The 16,073-nt window shown below is 37.3% G+C and overlaps 1 protein-coding gene across 2 annotated transcripts in view; it reads right to left on the bottom strand.

Annotated features, from left to right (window-relative positions):
- Positions 1–16,073, bottom strand: part of LOC128231456 (tetratricopeptide repeat protein 28-like) — a 78,215-nt gene that overhangs the window by 9,631 nt on the left and 52,511 nt on the right. For both annotated transcript variants that reach the window (XM_052944294.1, XM_052944295.1), the window contains 7 exons: positions 9,762–9,909; positions 8,649–8,921; positions 3,932–6,238; positions 3,508–3,648; positions 2,968–3,245; positions 801–1,053; positions 82–259 (listed from right to left, as the gene is read on the bottom strand). In XM_052944294.1, coding sequence (XP_052800254.1) covers positions 82–259; positions 801–1,053; positions 2,968–3,245; positions 3,508–3,648; positions 3,932–6,238; positions 8,649–8,921; positions 9,762–9,909 — 3,578 coding nt within the window. The remainder of the gene's footprint in view (positions 1–81; positions 260–800; positions 1,054–2,967; positions 3,246–3,507; positions 3,649–3,931; positions 6,239–8,648; positions 8,922–9,761; positions 9,910–16,073) is intronic.

Below are 16,073 nucleotides of genomic sequence, written 5' to 3'. Positions count from 1 at the left end.
AAAGTTTCCTTTAATTAATTTATAAAACTACTTTTATCATAACCATTTCAGTTTTTATGTTGACCGGAAACCAATGATTACCTCTGCTGACCACTGGATGCATGAGATTCAACGCCCATGGACTCGCGTATCTGGCCCACCATGTTGTCCAGAAGGGAGCATGCAGAGAGACTGAGGCTCGACTTCATGCTCACATTGTCCCCCGCGTCAACCTCGCTCTCAACATCTGCCATTGACGTCTCATGGAACTTCACTATTCCTGTGGAAAAAATAAATGTCAAATATGTCTTATTATGGTAAAACTTGACCTATCAAGGTATTCTTTTGTCCTTGAAGTTTTATGTGCTGCACACATTTGGACATTAGAAAAATCTACTTTATTCTTTTTTTTTCCTTTTGACTACAACAGTTCTGATTCATGATTGTTAATATCAGGGTTTTTAAAGGGATATTTAAAAAAAATCTCTTGAAATTAATCAAAATATTGCATGAGTAATGTTTTAAAGTTGTTCTTAAAATTTCCAATAATTGAAAAACAACATGGTAATACCAACAATTTTACAATTGTTCACACCAACTGAAGACAAAGATGTACAACTCTGACAATTAATGTTAAGACTAACTAAAGGATGCACAGTATTAGCTGTCACTTAACCAGACCAGATCTATTACAATAATTTTATTAAAGCTGCTCATGGAATACATATTAAATTAACTGTAGTGAATGAAGAATGATTTTCACAAGTAAGGGAACTTTGTATGAGAAAATTAATTTGTTACACAAAAAACAGACTATTTACCATCTCTTGGGGTAAGGAGCCAGCCGTATAGGAAACCGGATGCGATGGAGAAGTAGAGCACCATGCTGCGCTGTTTCTGCACAATGCTGGTGATCTGGTCTGTGGTGATGGGCGGAGGGTCTGTTACATGGTTACCATAGAATCCATCTGTGCCTGCCTGGCGCTCCATTAGCAGGTCAATGAAGGCCCGCGTGCAAGCACGTTCTGCAACAACCAGGGCTTCCGGGTGACGGTTCAAGGTCACCAACACACGCTGCAAGGGGAATAAGAATGTAATGAAAGGAATTTTAGAAGCAAGATGTCTCAATTATCTAATAAACTAGAAACACCACAATGTGACGAAACCAAGTTTTTAATATGGGCAATTAGATATTATAGCAAATTAATTTCTTGTATTAGTTAGGGAAAAGAAGCAACCTAAATTAATTGGGTGGAAATTATTTCTCTATTTTTAGTTACAAAAACTTTCCAACTTTCATTACTATCCATAAATACTAAGTAATTCGGCATAATTTGTTTTCTCTATTCTATATTTCTAGTAACAGTGACCTTGGCCTGCCCCCCCCCCCCAAAAAAAAAAGCAATCCCATGCTAGCTCTTCACTATGCTACCTACACATCAACTCTCATTCAATTCTAACTAAAGTCATTGGACAAACCATTTTTGGATTAATAGTAACAGTTACCTTGACCTTGACCGGGCCCCCATCAAAAGCAATCCCAAGATAGCTCTTCATAACCTACACACCAACTTTCATCACCATCCATCAATTCTTAATTAAGTTATACGGCAGAATTTTTTTTTCTATTTTTAGTCACAGTGACCTTGATCTTGACCCCACCCCCCTCAAAAACAATCCCAAGCTAGCTCTTTACATAAGTTACCTACACACCAATTTTCATTACTATCCATAAATTCAAACTTAAGTTATTGGGTGGAAACAACTTTTCTATTTTTAGTAACAGTGACCTTGACCCTATCCCCTTCAAAAGCAATCTCAAGGTATCTCTTCACATAAGCTACCTACTCACCAACTTTTATTACTATCCACTTATTCTAACTTTATAAGTTATTGGGCAGAAAAAAGTTTTCTATTTTTAGTCACAGTGACCTTGCCCTTAACCCTACCCAAAAGCAATCCCAAGCTAGCTGTTTACATAAGCTACCTACACACCAGCTAACATTACTATCCATCAACACTAGCGTAAGTTATTGAGCGGAAACCAATGTTTGATGCCTGCCCGCCCTTCTGAAAAAAACGCCACCCAAAAACATCCCCATTCTAATACCCTTGTTTTGTTGAAAACCTTGTTAAAAATGCATTTGTGCACTAGACTAAGTGTCATCTGTGTTGAGTATCTAGATGTAGCATTTACTAAACATGCAGCCTTGTCTCCGATAAACGATGGTCTCTAGTGATTTCATTTTCTTTCATCCATTGAACAATTGACACTATCTTGTATATACATGTACTTCATGTAACCATCCAGAAATGACATTCAACAATATCAAAGTATTATTTAACATAAACATGCTAAACACATTAAAACAGGCTATAATCTTCAGGTTAAAGCTTTCATTGATAACAACCTTCTGGCAAAAACCAGGCCAAGTTTTTAGGAGAAATTTAAACTGTTTAACTCCATTACAGGGCTAGTAATTGTTTTGAAAGTAATAAAATTCATTTTGTGATCTGTACATCAGATCTGTTAAGTGCATTTGAAAGTGAAAGAATGTAGTGAATTAACATAGATTTCACATGAGTAATGACCAGGCCTCTTTTTATTACCCATTGTTTGGTGTAAAAATCAGTTCTCAAATTAAAAAAAAAAAATATCAAAACACATTACTCAAGACAAATGCAAAATTTCCCCAAATATCTCTATTCCAGGTAACAATCAATTCATCTCTTTTTTAGGTTATTTTTGACAGTGAGCAATATGACAAAATACAGCAGGTGTCCAAATTTTTTACCTTCACTGTACATGAATAGGATTTATAAGATGTCAGATTTTGAGCAACTACATTAAACACAACACATGTAACAATTGGACATCCACTGGCTTGCAGGGTCTTGAAACAAATATTAGAATCTGCAAAACTAAATAAACCTTGATACTCTTTATTCTGGGACACTAAACACTTTTTAAATAATTTTACAACTGACCTGCAGGGCCTGGTAGCAGGCAGTTTGGAGGTCAAACAGGGAGAGTTTGTACTCGCTGTTAAACTGGGCATCCCGCCTGATACTCTCAAACAGCTCTGATGCCTTATACAACTGTTGCTGGCACTCATCGTGGTTGCCGTGACCCCAGAGTGCAAGGCCCAGGCGGTGACGTATCTTTGCCTCATCCTCCATGCGGCCGAGCTGCTCCGCTATCTGTAGGCCCTGCCGCAGGTACTCCACTGCCTTCTGGTGGTTGTTGAGGGCATGGTGCACTCGACCTGATGTACAAATACCCGGAAATAACATGGAGAGTATATACCAGTATATGCAGTGCTTTGTGTTGTTCAGAAACAAGATTTGACAACCCTTTTTGTCTCAGTGTCTACTTAAGTTATCAGATGAAGGCTATACATTTCATTCAGACAGCTTGTTGTGGTTCCAATCAGAACCAAATCCTTTACTAATCATTTTCAAGTTCTCTTTTTTCAAAGCACCTATTATTGTTACATGACAAGTCTATTCCCAAATCAAAGGTCATACCAAGACTGCTGTAAGCAAGAGTTTTAGCAACTCTGTCATTCATTTCTGCTGCTATACTGAGATGTTGTTCCTGGTAGCGGATTGCCTTTGTGTACTCTCCAAGGGACTCATGGGAGAGACCTAGGTTACCAAATGCTCGACCTGTGGAGTATAGTAATTGAAAGTTCTCTAACATCATCTTGTAATATGCGAGACAGAAAATGACATGTAATACCTCTCATTTTACTCTCAAGAATGTCTGAGAGGAAAAATCAATCTACTTTGTAATAATGAAAGGTACAATTACATCTGTATGAAGTGGTTGTAAGACAGTTTTCTAGGCAAAGCTTTAAAAGCAGACAGTTAAAATGGTGGCAGATATTCATGCCTAGTTAAGCATCACATTGTTGAAAATACACAAGTGTAAAGGTGTGTGGGTACTTACACTGGCATGCCTTGTTGTTGGTGTCCTCAGCGATGTGCAGGTCCATCTCGTGATACTCCAAGGCCTTGTCATACTCGCCCATTTGCTGGTAGACACCGCCAAGCCCACATGCAGCATCCCCCTCGCACAGCCGGTCACCCATTTCCCGGGCAATGGACAGCTGGTGCTGCAGGCACGAGATCGCCTGCTCAAAGTTTCCTAGCAGGCTGTGCAGGCAGCCCAGTTCTCCATATGCTGAAGCCTTTGCTGCCTCACTGTTCAGTTCATGGGCTACCACTAGTCGTTTTTCAAAGCATACTAAAGCCTGTTGCAAGTTGCCCACTGATCTGTGAGCATTTCCCAGGCCTCTGTAAGCCTTGTCCTGGTCAGAATTGTGTCCAGCACTCTGAGCAATTGCTAGATATTGTTCATGACATTTTATAGATTCATCAAAGTCTCCAAGGGCTTCATAGCAGTCACCTAGATTCCCGAAAGCACGACCACGGTCAAAGGTTGCATTGTTGCCATGCACCTGCTCTAACATGGCTAACTGTTGCTCAAACAAGCCTATGGCTTCCTCAAAATTCCCCATGTTCATCTTTGTAATGGCAAGGTTTCCACAGGCATTGGCTTCCATAGCACTGTCCTGAAGCTCACGGCTTTTCTCTAACTGCTCTTCATAACATTTGAAAGCATTCATATATTTTCCTAAGCACATGTGAACACTGCCCAGGTTTCCGTGGGCTCTACATTCTCCTTTGAGGTCGTTCATGTCTTGCCTGATGCTCAACTCCTGTGTATGGAAGGCCAGGGCCTTGTCATACTGTTGTAGTGTCCTGTGAGCTGCACCCATGGCACCGTTAGCTGTGGCTAACATGTCAGAATTGTTGCTTTGCTTAGCAAGCTGTAATTGCTGGGTATAAAACTTAATAGCTTCACTTGTTTCATGTGTTTTTAATAATATATCACCAATATTTCCTAAAGCTCTGAACTTGCCTTTTACATTTTTCAAAGTTGTCATTAAATTTAAGCATTTCTTTTGACAGTGTAAAGCTTCTGTGAAACTGTTCAAAGCTTTGTGGGCAAGGCCCAGATTGCAATAAGCCCTAGCAATTCCTAACTGGTTTTTCATTTCCTGAGCAAGTGACAAATCCTGTTCATAATATCGAACAGATTCAAGGTAGTTTCCAAGAGCAAAGTGGGCGTAACCAAGGCAGAAACATGCCTTGGCCTCACCTTCAGAATCATGCAGTTCCTGAGATAGCATTAGGTATTGTTCATAGTATGGTATTGAGTTGGTGTATTCCCCTCGTGAACTGTGGAAGTTGCCCAGATTGCACACGGCCCTAGCCTCACTATGGGAGTCCTTCAGCTCCCGGGAAATGTTCAGATGAGCAACATAGTGCTGGTGAGCACTCTCAAACATCTTCAATGTCTGATAAGCCACAGCAAGGTTCCCATGAGTGGAACCCTCAGAATGTCTGTCATTCACTTCTGTTGATATTGCCAATTCCTGTTTATGGTATTTTATTGCTTGTTCATATTTGTTAAGTGCACAGTAAGCATTCCCTATATTTCCAAGAGAACGCCCTTGACTAGCTTTATCTCCCAATTCCTTGGCAATATTTAGATGCACTTTGTGCAGCTTCAGAGCTGCTTCAAATTCCCGCAGCTGGTGGAATATAATCCCGAGATTTGAGCAGGCCCTCCCCTCAGCGACCCTGTCACGAGTCTGGAGGGCATTGTCCAGCTGTTTTTCATGGAAAGTTTTGGACAATCCATAATCTTGCATGCACCTTGCAGCATGTCCCAGCCCGGCATACGCCCGGGCCTCTAAACACTTATCACTTTTCTGTTCTGCAATTTTTAGCACTTGCTTGTGATACACTATTGCCTTTTCATAATTTCTTTTATAATGATATGCCGAACCAAGATTACTATAACCTCTTGCTTCTTCTACACTGTTTTTTAAGCTTTTTGCTATTTTCAAGTGTTCCAAATGACATTCTACAGCACTTTCAAAGTTTCCCATAGCGAGATACACAGCACCAACATTTCCTATCTCCCTAGCTTCAGCAAGCTTCTCATTACTCTGTTTCAGTAGCAGCACACACTGTTTGTGACTCTGCAGGGCATTAGGGTAGTCGCCTATGGCAGTGTACACGTGTCCGAGGCGGCCAAGGGCAATGGTTGCTGTGGCGCGGTCCTTGAGGCGCATGGCGAGAACAAGTTGGAAGCGGTCATGTGACAGCGCCTCCTTGTAGTTGCCCTTGGAGAAGTAGGCAGAGCCTAGGTTACCATAGGCACGGCACTCGCCCTCTGCATCACCTGCAAACATACACAACAGGAGTTAGCGCTGTGTCAGCAGATACAGAAGATTGACATAGCCACATATAGTGAATTCAAGGTGTGTGCTTTAATAAAGAGCAAAAACAATCATTGATATTCATTGATATTTATATAGCTAAATATAGATGTGACATTTTGATTGTTTATGTTCAAAAAAAGTTGTTGATGAGAAATGCAATGAAGACATTTATGGACAGAAACTGATAAAAACAGATGTCATCAAGCTATTGTCAGACATTCACAGGGACAGTAAATGCACAGTCCCAAATAATAACTTAACAATCAAGATATTTTGTACATTTACCTAAAAAGTATCATAATGTATCATAACATAGCTGCCAGAAGCCATAACAGTTTCTTTTTTAGACAAACAAGTTTGTTGTTTATTAGCATTGATTGCATTTGATTAAGTTTTCATTGTGAATGTTGCATGGACATTAATCATTCTATGTTAGATAGAGTCTGTTTGGTGCTTGCTATGATGATTCAGAAGAGTTGCTCATTCACAATCATTGTTATTGAAATAGACTACATTCATGTTAGACACTTGTTTCAATTGTTAATCCCAACATAAGGTTAAATAAATGATTGCTGGTAACAAGCAACAAACAAGTTTCACAATTCCATAAAAATTATTGGTTAGGAACCTTTTCTTTTAAGTATTAACAACAATTTATCAAGAAAACATGTAAATCTTGGTAAGATTATTATAATTCAATTTGTGAACATCATATGAGATTCCTATGCTGCAACATTCAGAGAGCTAAGCCAGGGGACCAAATCTATCAACAAACTTCATTTGTATTGTGTAACATGTATTAAATGCACAAAAATAACAACTGGATTATTTTCCACCATAAGATTACAACATATTCAAATCACCACTTAATGTTTTCTCAAAAGCAACTGATTGGATTAAGTGATTAAGTGCAATAAAATGTCAATCAACACGTTCTGGATTAAGCTGTAGATCATTTTCAGCCATTTTTAAAGCTGAAACAATTATATGGGCTGCATCATCACTTTGACACTTACTTGGGACATGAATTTTGTACAGGATTTTGTTTATTTGGAGGTCATTATGGAAATTAAATGTTCAAGCCTAGACTGTGACAGCTTAGGGGAACGTTTCATTTTCTGAAAGACCTCGAAATAAATGATAACGTATACATATAATGGTTGAAATCATTTTTGTTTACTGACAAAGCATGCCCCTTTCAATCAAAAATGATTATGCCCCTACTCATGATATATGTACACTTAAGAAACTGGAGCAATATAAATAAATGAGGAACTATGTTTTGACAGTTCGACATGTCAAGTTTATGATAAATGTTTTTTTCTTCTTTTATAAAGCAGATTTAAGTTGTTACTAAAATAAGTTTTGGATTAAAATTTACTTAACTTGTTTCTTTTAGTTTGTTGATCAAAATGGAATTTAAAATTTCAATATTTTGAAAAATACTGCCATCCCATTGGTTCAAAAATGATTTTAACAATTATCATTGAATAAATATTGATCTTTTGTAACAATAACAGATTCATAGAAACAAATCCATACCAAATGCAAGCCATTTGTTTCAACACAATCAACTTTAAATTATTATTGTCTTTTATTGTACAGTGTATCACTGAATGGGAGAAGAAAAATAGTTTTAATAGCAGAAACTCCATTTGTACTCTACTATAGTAGTAATTGGATAAGAACATTGTAACAAAGCAAATAGCAAAATTATCTTTGAGCCAATTCATTGTGAGTTGGCTTTACAGACACAAAACGGCTTGGTTATCAACATTCACTCCATAACTGCACAAAAGAGTCAGAGAACCATAAATGCCTATAAAGCGGTAATAATTTCTTCACCTATATGACATAATGTAGACAAGAAGGAACCAGTAGCCTGAAAGATGTATCCCCTTGCACCAAAATCTATATTGAAGTGACTCAAGACTGTATTTAATGACCTTTGAATGCCATTACAGAAACCATTGTTTTGACTCTTTTAACCCACAGTATCAGAGTTCACCATCTTAAATCTTTAGGTAGATCTGTAGATATTTACAAGCCAAAGAATTTTTCAATTATGAAGTATACATGACTCGTTTGGCTATTATTTCTGTTCACATATATATCGATAAAATCTCTTGTAACAATTACCAACAAAGAACTGACAATTTCTTCAACATTTTCCAGTCTGTAAATGACTAATGAGTCAATTAAGACCGCTATGAGCTATTATGGCTGAGGGGAAATATTTCAAAATTAGCATTGTATTAGGCTGTTTTGAATGTTGCACAGATATTTCAAATTGTAGATATAAAGGACAATTATACACAAGATGCCCTATTCTTTCAGCAATCTCACAAGAATGGAAGTGTTGACAAGTACCTAGGTTTTTTGCAACCTGGAGGTCTTTCTGCATGTAGATAATTGCCTTGTCCATGTTGCCGAGACCCCAGAAGCCACTGCTGAGGGCAGAGAACACCGAGCCCCGAAGCTTGAGGCTGCATGTGCCAATCTTGAGGGCGGCCTCGAGCATCTGAGTGGAGGCATGGTAGTGGCCAGCCTGCAGCAGCTCCTGACCAATCACAGAGATGATTACAAATGGGCTCTTGTCCAGCTTCAGTTGCTGTAACTGCTGGAAGACAGGCTCCAGCCTCTCTGAAAATACAGAACAAATGCATGTGACACAAGTGCAATGTTCACACCATGACAAATAAATGAAAAATATTACAGTATCATCTTCTAGCTTCTTGAAAAACAGGCCCTGGAACAAACATTAAGACGCTGTTCTGTCTGCGTATGACAAGTGTTAAATGCAGCCATACTACAATGTTCATGCTGTGTTGGCCTCTGCCCCGACATGCAACCATTGAGAAGTGTAAAACAAGACAATTCTGCAAAATATGACACATGATATATATGTTACAAAATCCTTAAATCCTGTACTCTGTTACATTGCTTGTCAACATGATAAGAAAGCGAAGAAACATTAAAATACTGACATACACTTAAAATACAGACTTGGGACTGACAGATTTTAGCGAGAACATGTGTTAGCTATTAGATTTTTATGTCTTTCTCCATAAATTTTCATCATTTGAGTACAGGTCACTGAGCAGCTGTTAGGCAACAAAAGAGCCAAAACAGATAACATGACTAACAACTTATGGTGTGCAATTGTTATTAATGACAACAATAAATGTTGGAGAAAAATGATAACACAAAATCCGGCACATGTGAAGCTGAAACTACTTCTCATAGACAAGCCTGCAGTAGCGAAAAACTTACTTTTAGGTGACTTTTAAATTGCTGAATGGCATTATTTTCTAAATACAAAATGGACAAGCAAACACTAAAGACAGTGAACGCAGTAAAAAAAATGTTATGATCAGGATCATGTTAAAACACCTAGCCATATCTTTAGAACTAGAAAACTAAACCAAAAAATCTTACAGCATTTAACTACATGTATGACTCTAGGCTTTGTTTTACATATACCTTTGAGGGGACATTTCAAGGCGGCGTCAGTGAGGGCAGTGACGAGGCTCGTATTGTTTGTGTCTTGTGCAAGGCCGGAGGCGAAGGCTGCTAGGGCATCTGCGTGCTGACCAAGCTGTTGCAGGGCCGCACCCTCCCGCACGTATGCCTGCAATAAACATGGTGAAACTTTATTTATAACAATGATGAATAAACACCCTAGTTCTGGAACCTGGGAGAATTCTATACTGTAATGTAGATTATTATTGAACTGCCAATCTGTAAATATTTAACACAGTAATAATGAACAATACATAGCTGTACATGCCTGTGTACTCAAAGAAAGGGTGAAACTGAATACTCATCAATACATAAATTACAATGACGCCAGACTGGTTTCCTATCAGGGAGTTTTTCTCCTTCAGTGCTCACAGCCTTTTAAGCTCTCTGTAATTAATGGAAGATCGGTGATTTACGACAGCGTTTCACTTACACATAAAACAATAAGATAGCTAATGAGACCAGGACTTATATTGAACTGTATCCCATTTGTCTAGGAGCCTTAAATAGGTAACATACCACTAATACCCTCTCACTGCGTGAATGTCTCTTTACTTGCCAATTTACGTGCTCTAACGGCTGAATAACCCAATTAATAAAATCAATCTATGACAAAATGTTCGTGGTCATATTTGTCAGAACTTTCTAAATGATTATATTTAAAAAATTGTCCAGGCATCCCATTGGCAGAAGCATGTGCATAAACACTGTGGTCATTTTCTTATGAACTTGAAAGCAAATTTAACAAACTCTGAGAGCAACAACGGCAATGATCAACCAAAGGCTCAAGGCTTCCTATATAGTTATAAAAAGGAAAATAGTCTAGTACCACAGTAAAGATCAACCTTTCTTAAAATATGTGATATTTTATGAAACAAAACAGGGATGAGATTTGCAAGAAAAATCAAAAGCTGTGGTGCTATATGTTTATTCTATCAGAATTTACTATTCTTTCGCAATCAAAACTGATCAAAAATGATAATCTTCCATATGTTTTGTTCATTTTCTTGTTAAAATTCTTCTTCAGTTGTCAGTACAGCACAATACACAGAAAAGGGAAACAGTGAATTGGGACAAAGTTGAAATGAATTGTCAATATTTTTTCATAACGATGTACCAATGTGGAATAGGTCATCTTTCATTTTATTCACCGAACCTATTAACTTGTTGCCTTCACAAGTCATTTGAGAGAAATCAAGCAAACGGGAACAGCCATAAATGGCGTAAATAGATGCCACTGTGTCTATCAGAAAAGCCAGGACAAATTGATGTTAAATTGATGGTACTCTGGCTTAATTGCAAAACATTCACTTTGCTTAAAAAGATGCTGAAGGCAAGAACAGTTCATGATAAAAACTTTTTGTCAATATTTATTTAATAACAAGATGGTAAAATTGAACAGAACAACATTTGTCATGATGTTCCCTTGAGAAAATACCTGAAGTATCTGTAAATCAAATACTATCACACTGGTTTAAGATTTATATTTAAATGAAAAATATACAAAAACAAACAATAATACAGGCCCACTTTTGTAAGCAATCAATGGCCATTGAAGAGGCCGATAAGCCAGCTGTGCCTTGTTTGGCAATTCTAGAAGGTTCTCAAGAGAGAAGAAGCAGCGTGATTTGTTCTCCTAATATCACTAAATAACTGCACAACAGGACGCAGTTACAAATGTAGTGCTCCAATCTCCTGCCTAAAGTAAAAGTTGATTGGCATGAAATACAAGGTAAGTTGCAAAGAAGCAAAAAAATAAGGCCGCTACATAATATCAGGTAAATAGCAAGTTCGTCAAAGATAACATTGACAAGCAGTATATATTAGTTGAAAAACACCAACAAACATGCCGGGCAACTGCTGAAATGTCTCCTAATTTGTCCGTGCCAGTGTTAGACTGTAACAAACAAATGACCGCAGTTTTAACAGCTGGCCGAATGCTTCCAATATCTACTGTCCAAACTGACAAACAATGGCGGCAACGTCAGATACTGTTAATAGAATATGAAAATATTTATACTGCACCCAAGGAGTGTTTTCTAAATATATTTTCAAATGAAGAGAAGCAGATCAATATTTAACTTTAATGTCACAATGTTCATGAAAGGAAATTAAGACTTGAAAGTTTGAAGTTTTAAATATGCGGTTTAGATATGAATTAAATATATCAATTTCACTAATTTCCCAGCGAGTGACACAGTCAGAGGAACAATGAGGTTTGTTGCATGACCGGTTTTCTAATTTGACTGATGTGTTTCACTGATGACCCATTAGGACCAGAAAATACAAATTTCTTTTTGTGAAACAGTGAGTGATCAGAAGATCATTTGTCAGACACTTAATGGAGAACAATCAATATCTAAAGTGAACTTAAATTATGACAATCAATCCACTTTGACTCTCCCCTGGCCACAATGGCTCGCCACTGGGTGCCCCTTACCCTGCTACAGAAATGGAAGAAAACTACTTTTTTTGAAATCTTAAGTCAACCGATGGTGTACATAGCTGAGGTCAGCTGTGCTTTATCAATAATCTCCAGTAGAGGAACATGCACACTCCAGCGCTGACCTTTGTAGGGGACCAAACACAATAAAGACAAACAAGGTGCTCATTGTAAATATAACATTGTTATCTCAAATGAAAATTGATACCCGACTCTTAAGTAAACTAGAGATGAAGGATTAATTAATTACTATTTCTGATATTATAATTGTACCTGATAACATAGCCAGGTAGCTTGGGCCTTCATCGACAGAATGTTTCCTTAATGAGAAAAATATTTTGTTAAAAAGAAAATTAAATAGTGGCCAAACTTTTGCCCAACCCTTACCTTTAAATGAAAGCAATATAAATTTTAACTAATCCATATTTGAACAGGCCATGAGACATACTGGGGTGAACTTTAATAACAGTCTAACAGACATGGAAGCATTTAAATGAAATGACAACCATTGTAGTACTATAACAGGGAAATCAGATTCATGAACACAGGTATCTTGAGGAAATGGAGATAAAAGTAAAATATGATTAAGAGAAGTGATCTGTCACTTGAAGGGAATATTTAATAAGTTAAGGGGTATATTAATCAACAGATAAGAAAAGCAAATGTTGGAAATGAGAGGTGATATCATTCTTGTTCACTCCATGTGAGACCTTGTTGAAAAAATGGTGATGTTTAAGAAATGAGTTCTTCCATTTATCTTTATTTGTGGTTCAGTATTTAATCTAAATAAAATCCATCAATAAACTTAAGCTGACAACACAACTTCCACATAAATAAGGGCAACACTCAAGATCTGGCATAAATATCATTTGTTTTGATTGTTTGATGACTTTGTCCAGTAGCTTTCATAGTTTATGAGGCTGGCTACTGACAGTCTGAACTAAAGTATAGAGGGCACATTTTGGTACAAAGCCCAATTAAGTGTCAGTCAAGACTAACAAGAATTCAAGCAAAACCTTTAGTTAGGCTTTGTGTCTGCTAAGGCTTATGCAAGTATTTGCTCCCACTCAATGCAGCCATTGGAGTACTTGAGTACTTGGAGATGTTTTCACCTGCACTATTATTACTGTAATGATGGGTACCATAAATGAGACATCAGTGGTCTTTATGGTCATACATGAACTCACAATGTCAGTTATCTTAAACTAAGATTAACAATCTATTATCCTTCCATTAAATCCTCATTAAAGCCGCCATCAGACTGCTAGAAAATAAAGAAACACAAGTAAAAGTGAAACCAGATAGGGGATCAAACCACTGGCTTGTTCACTTTGCAACTTGACTGTAATCATCGACCATATTTGTGATTAGCAGGCACGTGTGTACAGTGTTTTAAAAAACATTTAAGGCGAGTTTGGAGCCACCTAGCCTATGCTAGACAATAAAGGCATTCTTTGCTTGAAAGTGCAAGTCAATTTTTCACTATTTCACTGTATAGATGGTAATCTCTGGTGTTACTTTGTCGGAGCAGGACAAGTTACTTACCCATACCTAAAAACAAAGCAGGTCTAATGGACCTTGAACATTGAAAAGGTAGAGGTAGAGAAACTTTGACAAAATCAGCTGTGGATGTTAGATGATGTTCAGATAATGTTTATCATGGCCATAAGGGCACGGACTGGTACATATTTCCGACCATTTCATGGCCATCAGGGCACGGACTGGTAGATATTTCCGACCATTTCATGGCCATAAGGGCACGGACTGGTACATATTTCCGACCATTTCACGGCCATAAGGGCACGGACTGGTACATATTTCCGACCATTTCATGGCCATAAGGGCACGGACTGGTACATATTTCCGACCATTTCAACATTGGAATACACAATGTACATTGATCAGCACTTACAACAGTCAAGAGTAATCTCAACAGGTATTGTTTTAATACCTACATGAAGAAAACGCTACTTATTCATCTACTTAACTTCTTTGAACATGTCAATGAAACATGAGAAACTAATGCCAAATTCATTTCTAAACAAGTCCTTTCCTATTTCAGGGAGAGAAAAGGATAAAAGTATCCAATTTCGGTGGCATGTCAGATCTCTCTTTCACCAAAAATTGACTTCTGCAAGCTTCCATGACTTGTGGAATAAAGGAGAGCACATGAATGACAGTACAAGGGCTATAGAATATGCAATAAACATTTCTACAATAGTGGCGCACACAGAAGCTGGGCAGAAGGCCACGACACACAAGCCTGTATCAAAGACCAGCTCGTGTCCTTAACATTCAAGTATTTACCCAACAACACATGGCATTAAGTCCACAGATTATATAAGGGAGTTTACCATAGTATTTTATTAAATAGTACTTGAAGCTGTATAAATATTGAACATTTCAGTCGACCAAAAAAGAAGTTAATTTTAATTTGTCAAGTTTATTCAGTAAAAATGTATCAGTTTTAAAATCTAATAAGTTAAGGCTTTTAAAATTAAAAGAAAAAAAATATTTTGAAATTAATCGTTTAAATTCATTATAACAGGAGGAAAATACAAAAGATGGCATGAATCTGCTGTAATTTGTGAATACTTTGCCTGATTACTGCAATTTTCTCCCAGTAATTATCCCATTTATTTTTCCATCATATTTCTCCCATAATAGGGCCCTGAGAATCTCACAGCAGGGTTTACAAATCTGAGAATATTTATAATGATACATACTTCACCTTTTAATACTTTGTTGTTTTACCTTGTATTTCCAAATAGGGTTGATGTCCAGATGTATGAAACAATCTTTGTATACGATTTACAGCATTCTTATCAAATGATATGAATTGATCATGCAAAATTAATCATTTATATTCCAAGAGAAATGTCTGCTAGAGTTCCAGATAAATCCTTGCAGACCAAAGGCTAAGCTCTCCGCAGATGGAAACTTCTGGCAAGTTATGTTCAATTAATATTCATGACTTAAAATATTGGCCATAGATGATAAAATCTTCAAGAAATGTGTTGGGTCTAGTCCCAGTTCCTCATCAGCTAATGAGATGGTAGGCAGCCAGCAGTAAGTACCTACAATTTGTGATCACACTTGATTACAAGGCTGACATATTGCAGTGCTGTCACCAAGAAACACTAATCTCGTTTTGATTTCATTAACAGTCAGATAGGTGACTGCATGCTAGCTACACCTCTGGGATATGAGAAAAAAAGCTTGAAAATAAATTTCCTGAAGTCTTGATGGATGCTATATTTTATAATACATTTTTCATTTTCCTGTTAACTTCAAAGACATATTTTCTGTAATCAACTACTCAGCTGGAAGTGATGTAATTACCAGAAGGGAGGGTGTGAGAGGGAACAGCCCCATCTCCACAGAAACATCAACCTCCCTGGCAACAGGAATTAGATACAATTTCTACATTACCATTGGGACAATCTTCTTCCCGGACACTTGATTAAATTGCAGTGTATTTCAAATTGTAATCATGTTACTATCTCTGGTTTGCATCGCGGTGTAACACTCCTTCAATGCAGAGTATTGAAACTGTAAGACTTGAAAATGAATAACCATGGGAAAACCGTTGGAAACCTTCCTGGTAATTAACTGTACATACCTGCATAAAAGGGAAGCTATATGTAAAAAGACCTGTAAGTTGCAAGTGGAAAACACTTATTCTGTTACATTCAGGAATCACGCTATTGATGTCCAATGGAAGTTAACCAACAGGAAAAGACTGAGATAGGTTAAGCTGATACTCCAGAAAGTCCATGTGATTTTTACAGCTTATTCTAATTGCAGATATTTTCTATGCAACAAAATGT

This window comes from Mya arenaria, chromosome 4 (assembly GCF_026914265.1).
Source record: "Mya arenaria isolate MELC-2E11 chromosome 4, ASM2691426v1".
Taxonomy (NCBI): domain Eukaryota; kingdom Metazoa; phylum Mollusca; class Bivalvia; order Myida; family Myidae; genus Mya; species Mya arenaria.
Note: the sequence above shows the minus strand (reverse complement) of the source record. Positions and strands in the feature narration are given on the sequence as shown.